The following is a 12,018-nucleotide window of genomic DNA, read 5'->3' on the forward strand; positions in this document are numbered from 1 at the left end:
CATGACGTCTCTGGTGCCGGGGTTTAGCCCCGGGTGGCCCCAGCCCAATTTAAACCCTGACAGTGATTATCTAAGTTGAAACAATATGCTTTATATAATCTAGAATTAACTGAGTTTTACTTACTAGTTTGTGAGTTTCTTCTGTAATGCATGCAATGGCTGAACAGGAGCGAACAGGACGTCACGTGTACGTCACATGGATGGTAGTGCGGCTGCGTGTAATCGCGGGTAAAGGAGAGGGGAGGGGTTAAGGTTGTATTCTATTTAACACATTAAACAAATGTATTTTATTTTTTACATAGCTTTTAGTGTACATTTTAATGAATACATTTTACTACTATTATTTAAATCTAAAAATCTCAAAAAAAAAAAAAAAATTTTTTTTAAATCTCATTCTGTTTGGGGGGGCCACTGGGGGGGCCGCGGCCCCCCCTGGCCCCCCCTTGGGGGCGCCACTGCTGATTTTTCAATAGCACTTTTTGATAAGTTGTGTCTGTCAATCCAGTGCATGCCAGGTTTGTGCTGTGAATCTGAATGAAAAGTGATCACTTAAGAATAGAAATGAAAAGAGGTTGCGTGTCTTGCCATGTTATTAGGCTCAGGGCCGTGCACAGACATTTTGAGGGGCAGTGGCCCAAACAAAAAACGGGGCACGGGGGGCACAATTTATATGGTTTTAACAATATGATGTGTTATAGATTAGTATCAAATAATATAAGTGATTATAATGGAAAATAGACTTTATAACAAGATTTAGAGTGTGACAAAACGTCTTAATATTCTATATGATTTACATGCTGAAGCTTTGAATCCATGTTTGCAATTTTGAACAGCTTTTGCAGCCTCCCTTCCAACTCTGTCTTTTTTTTAAAAAAAACATGTTTTTTATTTTTGTCGACAAAGTGTGCCAACAACAGCAAATTTGGTGTTATTTATATTAGATCTCATCGGGTACATTACTCATTAGACAATCACTGTAATTCTAAAAACGTTTGCTAAGTTGTTAGCACTTTAAGAAGACAGAGAGCAAATCATCCACAGAAATACAAAAACATAGGAAAGCCGAGAGAGGTCATCCATATTTTTATTTTTGCTGCTTGTTTTCTCATCATCTCGAGATAACAAAAGTTGTTTTCTCGCTATCCAGACATAATAATCCAAATGCAATAATGTAATTTCCTGTCCATAATATTTCATTTATTTTGAAGTGGACTGCTGATGCATATGGAGTCTTCGCCATTACCACGCGTAGCTAATTGTCGATAGACTTAATAAATAAAGTTTGATGTTCGTGAATTTAGGGACCATCTCTAAAGTGCACTGTACACGTTTCTATCTTCAATAGTATTTAACAGTTTATTTGAATAAATATAAAACATCTAAAAAAGTGTGCATTATAGTTGACAACCACGAACACTTTACAGTTGGTTTTGTGACTGTTTGTTGACTAAAAGTTATTCCATTTTAATGCTGTTTAAAGTAGAAACGTATATGGCGTACTTTAAAGACGGTGCCTAAATTCACCGCGCTATCAAATGGTCAATTATTGGCAGATCTGTTTCATCTTGAGCGAATCCCTGATCTAAGTAAAATCTCATTTGTTCATCCATGCTAATTTGCTAAATATGCTTTTGCTGTCTAAAAATTATGTTTTATTGAGTACACATATGCTTTAATCACATCACAAGAATACAACTTTTGTTATGTCGAGATCACGAGAAAACAAGCTGCTGTTTTCTCGAGATAAGGAGAAAATTAAGTAGTGATCACTAGAACACAAGCAAGCAAAAATAAATATAGAACACGACCTCTCTCGGCTTCAAACTACCAAATTACTAATTGAGCAGCTCAACAACTGAGGTAATGTAATGAATCTACCTGTTAATACAACAAACTGTCGTCTTCGCCCTTCAAAGAGTCGACACAGAATGTGAGAGATACTGCGGAGCGGGCGGGAAATCACGAAGTGGATTACCAGAAACAGAGGATCTTTAGACGAGCGGTAACAGAACACTTTGACTGGGGTTGGCGAAAGGGGCACCTCAGCCGATTAGGGCAGAAGGGCAGTTGCTCTAGCCACCGGGCCACCCCCCTGTGCACGGCCCTGATTAGGCTATAGGTTGCATTATAGTGGGCTCTATTGTGTTTGGTATGTGTACCATAATTTACCAGACTTTTACCAGATCATTTGTCTATGTTTTTGATTCTGACAGTGATTGTTACTGTTTTTTGCCATAAATCTTCACTTTGCCTATTCAAAGCTCGAGGGCCAACACATAACTTCTAGATTTATAAGCAGCAACAAACTACATTTTAACATTTTATAATGCTTAGTCATACTTCTGTTCTTTTGATGACAGTAACTCAAAAGTAATGCAAAAGTAGTGTAACTCATTACAGTTCAGAGACAGTAATATTGTAATATAACTAATTACTTTCAAATGACAGTAATTTGTAATATATAATGTATTACACTTTGGAAGTAACTTGCCCAACACTGGTCAGGAGTTCGTCTAGTTTTGTCATGCCTGTTATTATTTCATTCTTGCCTTGTTTACCCCCTCGAGGGAGTTTCTGTTCATTAATAAAAGTCTTTTGAGTTGAGAGCTGTCTGCACTTGGGTTCATCCCTGACAGCGTGATGGCGGAGAGAACATTCACTAACAAACTTCCGATTCCTTGGCTAACAACCAGAGCTAGCAGAACAACCAATGAAAAGAAAACAACCAAGGAAAAGAAGGAAACGAAGATAGAAAGCGATCGTGTCTGTAATAAAACTAGGATCAATGTCGGACCAGCATTTGAAAGGTGGAGGGATCTATGAGCTTTTAAAGGGTTTTAGCTGGATGCAGAGCTTGACACATTTCTTCTTGACAGGTAATTGTGCTTTATCAACCATTTATTGTATTTCTGAGTGTTATCTTTGTATTTCTGAGTGTTCTCTAAGTAATCTAAGTATGCATAAACACACACTGATGAGGACGAGCTCGACATGAGGTTGCTCGGTGGTAGTGTGGGAGGGGCATAAAAATTGAAAACATTCAAAATCATCTCAATCCTCCAGAGTTGCCGACTGTAGCTTTAAAGAGTTACTTCAGTTGGTAACTAAAACTAGTTTTGTTCAACTTAAAATTTCACTTGAATTTCACAATAAGAAACAACTTAATTTTTTAGGTATTACCAACTGAAGTTATTTTTTACGTTGATCCAACTGTTTACTTTTTACAGTGTAACAGTAAAGTCAGATGTATGATGAGATGTTGTGTTACCTCTTACAGTACAGGAATACTCTTGTAGCTCCTCACTGTTGATTGAGTCCAGGTACAGCTTGTTTAATAATGTCAATCCATCTGTTACCTGTTGTCCATTCTTATACCAGATGTAAGTATGTTTGTTATCCAGAGTGCATCTTGTGGTTAAACAGCTTAATATCACTTTTTCTCCATCTATCACAGGGTCTGGACTGCTTCTCACTTGTGTTTCTGAGATTTCATATAACAGAGTTCACATAAACTAATTTTCCAAGTTGGGCCTCATATTTTTGATTTAGCTCAATTGATAAAGCATTACCTAAACCTCTAATCACAGTCGTGTTGATATCAGACTAGGGATGTTCACATTGACCGTTTAACCATTAACCGAAGGTAAGAAATTATGACCGATTAACATTATCAGTTAAAATAAAAAATATTTGTTAATACATGGTGCGTGTCGTCATGAGCCGACAGACATTTCTCCACTTTTCTATCTTTTAATTTGTGAATGTCCTGTAAATGACACAAATGATTGCTGCCCTGACGGTCTGATAAAGTAATCATTTGTATCAGAAATCTTTTGTATGCGTGTTTGGAAGCTGAACGGAGACGCGCGCGTGTCCGCGCAAGATGACGCGGTCCGTCTTGCGCACATCCGGACAGACGTTCTCTGATGGCCTCTGACCCTAACCATAAACATCTAGCTCTTTTTGGACAAACGGAGAAAGACGACGCAAAACCAAAACTTTCTTAAAAGCGTCCTGCTTTAGAAATGACCACTGTGGTAGATGAAACGGAGACAATCTGCCCTTTGGATATTAATCCTCTGGACCGATCGCGTGCTTTTTAATAAGGTAATGTTGCGTGAATATCTGTTAATGTATGAATCCTGGTTCTGTTGATGATCTGTCGCTGCTGTTTGCACGTTCAAATTAAATGTTTTGTTTTTACTAGTTCACAGACAACCGTCAACTGTATTTTTACTCAATGACAATTTCATATTAAAATCTTATCAGTAAACGGTTAATGTTCGGTTTAGAAGCTACGGTTGTCGGTCGGGAAAATTAACTGATATGAGCATCCCTATATCAAACTCTTACTCGAGCTATAATGCTTCAGTTTAATGAGTGCTGCACTACAGAGAGTTTATTATGAGCAGTTACCTGTAACAGTAAGAAAGACTCCAGAAGAACAAGAAACTTCTTTTGATGTGTTAGTGATGAACCTGAACTGATATCTTCCAGTGTCACTCATGCTGGCATTTTTTATTCTCAGTGTGTTTCCCACAAACTCCACACGACCAGCAAACCAATGATCCTCACGCAGATCTCTGAATGCCCCATAACGACTGTTATCCCAGTATGTTTTCTTTACTGTATCTCCAGTGGGATGTGAGTATGAAGAGTGAATATCTACTGTTGATCCCACTAAAGCACAAACTCTTCTAGAGGTGTAATTCACACCCCAACAGCTACTGTTAGAAAGACCTGAAAGAGTCACAAAATACTGCTGTAACATTCACAATCAATTACAAACACACTCATACTGTATATGAATCAACAAGAAAACTGCTAAATTTGTTCTTCCATTTTAATATAAATATTTTATAAATGTCAGACTCACACACAGATGAAGAGGGCAATGAACCAGACACAGAGCAGTAATAACTGTTAGTGTTTCCACTGGATGACACAAATATGCTTTGGGCGTTTGTTACCGGTAATTGTTGTCCATTCTTGTACCAGCGGTAATAATATTTATATCTCAAAGGGCAGGAGGAAACACAGCTCAGGTTTACTCGCTGTCCTGTAGATTCAGGAGTCATCTTTACCTGTACAACTAAATAATCAAAACCTTACATTAGATGAGAAATGAAAAGAGTTTAACTGGACTGATGAGAATGTAAATGTACCTGTTACTGTTAGATTGACTGTGACTGAGCTGAGATGTTTAACTCCATCCTTCATAATGAACATGAGCTGATATTCTCCACTGTCTCTCTCTCTCGAATCTCTTATTGTGAGATATGAGTTATCTTCAGTGATCTCTTGATTCACTCGTCCTGAGTAATCTGAATCTAAAGTCAAATCTTCAGGTTCATCTTTGTTTCTCCAGTTTGTTCTCTGTTTCTGACTGAACCAGAACCCAGTTGTGATGTTGATGTTTGAGTAAAAGCAGCTCACTGTCATCATTTCTCCCCTCATAGCACAAATATTCTGTGCATCACAGGTTACATTAAAATTATCCAATGTTAGGGACCCTGAAGAAGAAACCGTAACATTAATAATATTTGTAGATTATCTGTATTTAACTTCATTAAAATTACAGAGCGAGATGAGAGATTCAGACAGTCCTATAAGGATATGAACTCAGATTCATCAATTTTGTTCTCAAACACAAATCTCTAAGTTCAGTTTTAAATATAAAAACTCACTTTAAACATTTTAGAGACTGATCCAAATGGAGAATCCAGCCTTTGGAGTACAGCGATGTAAATTAAATGAGACTAAACTAGTTTAAAATCTGACATACTTTTAACAAATATATAATGAATTGAAGTATTTCAGTATAATAACAAAACTGTGTTTCATACCTTGAATGTGTAACAGCAGGATCAGTGATGAGAGTCTGAAGTTCATGATTTCTCTTTGTAGAAACTCACATATACCAGCTACAAAACATTAAACAAGAACTTTTCTTATTGCTGATAAAAACACAATGTTAGTTTGACTGTGACACTAAATTCATTTTTCAGATCTGCCTCTTTACAGTAAAATCAGTAACACGTATTATTAACTAACAATAATTAAAATTTAAATATTTTATTTTCAAGTTGCATATAATAAAACAATAAAAACACGCATACAAACACGTTGTTGTGCAGTTCTCTGTCCATGCATCAGTGGTTTTTAGCTGTATGTTTTAGCTCTTGTTAAATGATCTGCTGATCTCAGTTCCTGTCATTGTGAAGAAAAATCTCAGTTCCTGCTAGCACCCTTCCGAGAATAGTGTGTCTATTTCTTGTTTTTTAGTAAATGTCAGTGAGTTAAACTTTCATGAAATGATAATTGTTGACTTCAGCTTGTGAAACTAGACATTATAAAGCTGTTTAACTTTTAAATTTTACCTGTAAGTTTAAAACACAGACTTACAAACATCAAACTTTTTAGAAAAGCAGAAGATGCAACAACAGATTTTGACTTCATTTACCTTCATGTTTATCTTAGTAGAGGTTATAGCCAGCTTATGAAGTTAGTTCGTTTTGAATTTATGTTTTCTTTAAATTACGGAGAAAATATTATTTATAAATCTCTTACAATAACTTTGTTAAATGCAAGGGAAGTGCGCAGGGTGGGGTGTTTTCGGACTTGAGCCACTGCTCGTCTTCCCTCACAGGCTCCCCTTTAGGGCACAACAAACCTAAATGAAGTCAACTAATCACAGACATGCACACGGTTACTGTGATGTTTCAAGAAAAGTACCTCTCGTGGTAATAAAATGATCAAGTTGTTGTTATTTCTGAAGATTAATTTATGACCAGAGTGCAGAATAAGCAAAAGATTTTCTACTTAGTCCTGAATTAAATCTAAGTACACTGAAGAGTCGACATCTAGAAAAGACAAAATCATAGCAACTATTTGTAAGTTAAAGAAGATGCTGCAGTCTCCTCAAGCTTAATGAAACCAAAAGACTGTATTATAAAATATACAACAATGACAATGAATTATAAAACATAAAGAGCTATGATACACAGTCAGTGTCTAAACTGCAGTGAAAGCAACATGCATGTAAATAATGTCATTATAGTCCAAAACATTTTAAAATAATCTGAACAAATGTTTTCCTAACTACAAGATTAAAGCACAGCCCTGTAATAAAATCCTAACCTAACTAAAACAGCATTGAGTTGAATAACAGCCTGACTTATAGTGAAGATGAAGTAGATCACAGTATCACTATAGCAAAGTTTTTACAGGATTTATGTATTGTGATGTTACAGTTGATCTGACACTGACACAAGACTGTTGAATGATAAACTCAATACTTCAATGAATAATTCATGTATTTGTGTCACACGGTGACAAATGCATGGGGCGGAACCAAAACCCTGAAAGATTGGTTCCACTTGGAGTGGAGTTCCACCCGGCGGCATATGTGGAAACACCGGAACTTCCGGGAAAACGCTGCAGCGAAAATCAAGCGAATGAGACACAGGTGCGAAAAATGAACACAGAGATCAGGGATTGGAGAATGTAAGGAAACGAAGGAGTATAAAGAGGAGGAGAAAACGAAAGGTTAGTGGTGATTTTTGCCCATCGGGTTCGTGGTGTTGACTGGGTTTTTTGTTTACGGTGGTGAAGCAGATGCTGTGTTGTGGTGGCATACAAACGGAGGATTAAAGGAGAAACCGAGTTGGAAACAGAAGAAGAGGAAAATGGTGGCTGAGTATATTGGAAGTTTATTGATGCTGTGAGAAGGTGATATGCATGTTTTCAATATAGTAGTTGGATGAATGCGATTGGAATCCGCACACCAGTAATGAAACTAGCCCGTGTGGATATCACGGAAGCTTGAACGAGGGAGTGACAACGTATCGTGAGTACAAGGAATCCACAGCTGGATGTATTATTTGAAAGTGCATTGTTTCATGTGTGTGTAAGCCCAGGTAAATGAAGGTAGCGGCCCTGTCACGGAGCAGAGTGCTAGGCGAGCCGGCCGTGTCCAGACCTTGGCGTGAGTAGAGATTCGAATGCTGATGTACCTGTAAAAGAAGGCACAGTGTGTATATGGAAATCTAGCGTGTAGTAACTTGTCTGTCACGGAGCCTCTTCAAAGATGCGCCCCTGTCCCGATCTCTGGAGCTACACGTGCGGAGAGGAGAGGGCAGCGTTCGGCTCGGCGGTTACAGTACTCCATCCCCAGGGCTGTGTCGAGGCCTAGGGAGTAAAGAATACAAGTAACCATCTCCTCGCGAAAGGTCTGTGAGTACATCCATTCACTGCACACCTAGTAGGTTATCGAAAAGTCTATGTTAACCTGAATCCAATACCAGAAAACTACCTACCGTATCTGATGCCAGTCCACCTGTAAGAAAGAGAGAAAGCCACAGTGAGTTGTGAAAGTGTTGATTCTGTGTTACAGTCCTGAGCCACTACAGGTGGAGAAACCACGAACCAGCAACCTGAAGTAAAGAGGAAGTGACTGCAGTTAAAGGTGAAGTGTGAAACTGTAAAAAGGCGAAGTGTGAACCTGAGTGAAGGTGAAGTGTGATCCTATGTTACAGTTCTGAGCCCCTGAAGGACAAAATTCGAACCAGTTACCTGCAAAAGTACTCACGAGACCCACTGCTGCCACTACCTGCAAGTAAGAGAAATCTTGGTCATTTCAAAGAATAACTATACTGTGTTGCAGAAGAGGACAGGCCACTGGAGAGTACCAACTACAGCTGCAGTGATCCCCTTCGACAGTCTGCCTCCCGGAAAACAGAGGGCGCCACGGGATCAAGGAGGAGCCCCTAAAGAGCCCCCCCCTTCCCTTGCTGCAACGTCTGTCTAGGCCAGAAGAGGCCCTTATTTTTAAGTCCCCCTCCCCCTTTCCTGATTATTCATTTTAAATAATTTAAATAAAGTTTCATTTTTAATTTACTTGTACCTTGTGTGTCTGATCATTGGGGTGGCTTTGGGAACCTCCTCGAGGTGGTAACTAGAAAGGGGCGTGACCTCATAGTATCTGGGTCCGCCCCGACTTGTGACATTTGAGGATTAGATTATTTACACTGAGCTGTCATTAATATGTCACTGTACACTCTCAGAAATAAAGGTACAAAAGTTGTCACTGGGACAGTACCCTTTCTAAAAGGTACAACTTTGTACCCAAAGAGTGCATATTAGTACTTTGAACTGCCAAAATGTACCTTTTAAAGGTACATATTTGTACCTAAATGGTACATATTAGGACCTTTTTTAAAGGGTACTGCCCCAGTGACAGCTTTGTACCTTTATTTTTGACAGTGTATATGACATCACTGCATCACTGATGTCACTGCTGAGAGACTGTTGCTAGGTGATGATGTAATACAGAGAGTTGTGACATCACTCCAGTAGTACTGATGGACAGACAGCTGATCTACACACAGGTTCATCACAGGTTACAATAAAGTTATCCAATGTTAGAGACCCTGAGGAAGAAACGGTAAAATGATTAATATTTGTAGCTTACTGTAATGTTACTTGATTAAAATGAGAGACAGATGAGATATTCAGACAGTCTTATAAGGATATAGGGCCCCATCATACGCTGGTGCAATGCAGCCCAAAGCATGACACAAGTGTTTTTTGCTAGTTTCAGCCAGGCGCAGTTGTCATTTTCACTTCCAGTGTCACATTGTTTCCCATTTCTGCACCCATGGGCATGCTGGTCTAAAAACATGGTGTGTTCAGACACATTTTTGGCTCGTTCCTATTTTGAGGTAACTAAAATAGAGTACGCCATTGACCAATGCTGCAAATTTGTTTATGTTATTTAAAGATTGTGTCACAAGGTGACGTTTCGTGGGGGCGTAACAGAAAATAGGAGAGATGGGTTCCGCCCGACGACGAGTTCCGCCCGGAAGGAAGCGAAAACACCGGAACTTCCGGGTTTCCCCCGAAGACAAATCAGCCCGTATTAGACACAGGTGGGTAAACGTAATAAACGTAGCGATCGCTGATAGGACATTGAAGAGGAGGAGCTGGATATATAAAGAGCTCTGAAAACACAAACGGGGTGCTTCTCTGTTGTACCCGTGGTGGTGTGTTATTGTGCTGTGTTTGGCTGCGCTATAGGCTGGTGTGCGACGAAACCATTCCCTTGGGGAAAAGAAGTGGAAGACTATAGATCGTTCCAGCTAAGAGGTGACTGGGTGAAAAAGGAGATCGATGGATTACGCGACTAGAGCCCTTTTCACACAGATATTCCATAAGATACACGGCACAGGCATCCTGTAATTTTACGGGACCGCTTGATATTTTATTCGTTCACACTGCCAAGTTAACCCGGCATATGTGATGGTCCCGGAAAGACACGTGACCTGTTGAAAGTCCCGCCCTCTCTTCTACGCAGCATCTGAAGTTTGCATATTACTTATTACGTATCTTACTAGGTCCTCTTTCCGGCAACGATCCCAGAAGATTAACGGAACGAGTTTTTGTTCACACAGACGCTTGTCTGGCAATTTTACGGGTATTTTCTGGGACCAGAGGTCTGTGTGAATGGGGTTTAGGTAAAGGAGGATAACCAGTACGGATTCGCTGATATGCTGACATGTGAGTAACGTTGGAGTATCATATAAACATTGAGAAGGAGGAACTGTTTGGCGTGTGTTGTGAGTGTCATATTATAGCTTCGGCCCCACCGGAGAAAGAAGTGTGGGTGAACTGATGGTCTCATAGTGAAGACGGATAAGGGATCCACCGATAAACATTAACCCCCTTTCTCTTTGTGTTGGAAACCACGCCCGACGAGCCACACGGGAAACCTGGGACCAAGCAGGCCATATCCTTAGTTCACGAAGTGTGTGTGTTTGATGCTGTGGTCTTGACTTTTATTTTATGTATGTACACTGAAGCTTGCAGTGCAGTGCAGTGCTGTGCTTTTTGGAGATAGAGACTGTCTTAGCCCAGAGATCCCGTGTGAGAGCAACAACCCGTCGAGTACAGACCAGTGCAAGCGAGGGGAAACAATTACCAGTAGCTCCAGTGTGACCACTCGAACCATCGCCGATCCTGAGAGAGGGCGGTGGTGAAACGCATTGTGTTTCTGAGTGAGTAACCTACGAGTATTTACTGTTTGGGCCGAAGGCCATTGTTGTGGGCAGCTTTACATATTAACCACCTGTGTGCGGAGCCTCTTCAGAAAGTTTGCCCCTGCTCAGCATCGCTGGGACCAGCAAGGAGAGGGAGAGCTAGGGAAACGTTCGGCCCCGCATGCCCTGTCTACCGGGGCCCTGTAAGTCCACCGCCCCCGGGGGGGAGCGTTGGGTGGGGTATGAGATCAGCATATGTCATATGAAGTATAACTCACCTCTGCTTTCAGCATGCCTGTGAAGAGACACGAAGAGTCCTAGTCTGTGTATCACGTATGCATATGAAGTGTAACTTACCTCTGCTTTCAGCACACCTGTGAAGAGACACGAAAGGTCCTAGTCTGTGTATCACGTATGCATATGAAGTGTAACTTATCTCTGCTTTCAGCACACCTGTGAAGAGACACGAAAAGCCCTAGTCTGTGTATCACGTATGCATATGAAGTGTAACTTACCTCTGCTTTCAGCATGCCTGTAAGAGACACGAAAAGCCCCAGTCTGTGTATCACGTATGCCTATGAAGTATAACTTACCTCTGCTTTCAGCACACCTGTGAAGAGACACGAAAAGCCCCAGTCTGTGTATCACGTATGCCTATGAGGTATAACTTACCTCTGCTTTCAGCACGCCTGTGAAGAGACACGAAAAGCCCCAGTCTGAGTATCACGTATGCCTATGAAGTATAACTTACCTCTGCTTCCAGCACGCTTGTGAAGATACACTGAAAGCCCCAGTCCGAGGGTCACGTATGTCTACGAAGTATAACTTACCTCTGCTTGCAGCATGCCTGTGTAGAGACACGAAAAGCCCCAGTCTGAGTGTCACGTAAGCCTACGAAGTATAACTTACCTCTGCTTTCAGCACGCCTGTGAAGAGACACAGAAAGCCCTAGTCTGTGTGTCCCGTATGCCTTCGAAGTATA

The 12,018-nt window shown here is 40.3% G+C and overlaps 1 protein-coding gene across 2 annotated transcripts in view; it reads right to left on the reverse strand.

The window, feature by feature from the left end:
- Positions 1-596: 596 nt before the first annotated feature.
- The window catches only part of LOC129454164 (uncharacterized), a 51,699-nt gene continuing 40,277 nt past the window's right edge, over positions 597-12,018 (reverse strand). Inside the window, exons 1-6 of one of the 2 annotated variants that reach the window (XM_055218672.2) lie at positions 6,120-6,674; positions 5,847-5,924; positions 5,166-5,513; positions 4,877-5,092; positions 4,417-4,740; positions 597-3,481 (exon numbers count right to left, since the gene is read on the reverse strand). In XM_055218672.2, coding sequence (XP_055074647.2) covers positions 3,222-3,481; positions 4,417-4,740; positions 4,877-5,092; positions 5,166-5,513; positions 5,847-5,924; positions 6,120-6,153 — 1,260 coding nt within the window. In that variant the 5' untranslated portion in view covers positions 6,154-6,674 and the 3' untranslated portion in view covers positions 597-3,221. Of the gene's footprint in view, positions 3,482-4,416; positions 4,741-4,876; positions 5,093-5,165; positions 5,514-5,846; positions 5,925-6,119; positions 6,675-12,018 lie in introns of those variants that run through there. The other variant, XM_073865598.1, reaches the window with a different exon arrangement.

Source organism: Misgurnus anguillicaudatus, unplaced genomic scaffold, assembly GCF_027580225.2.
Source record: "Misgurnus anguillicaudatus unplaced genomic scaffold, ASM2758022v2 HiC_scaffold_32, whole genome shotgun sequence".
Taxonomy (NCBI): Eukaryota; Metazoa; Chordata; class Actinopteri; order Cypriniformes; family Cobitidae; genus Misgurnus; species Misgurnus anguillicaudatus.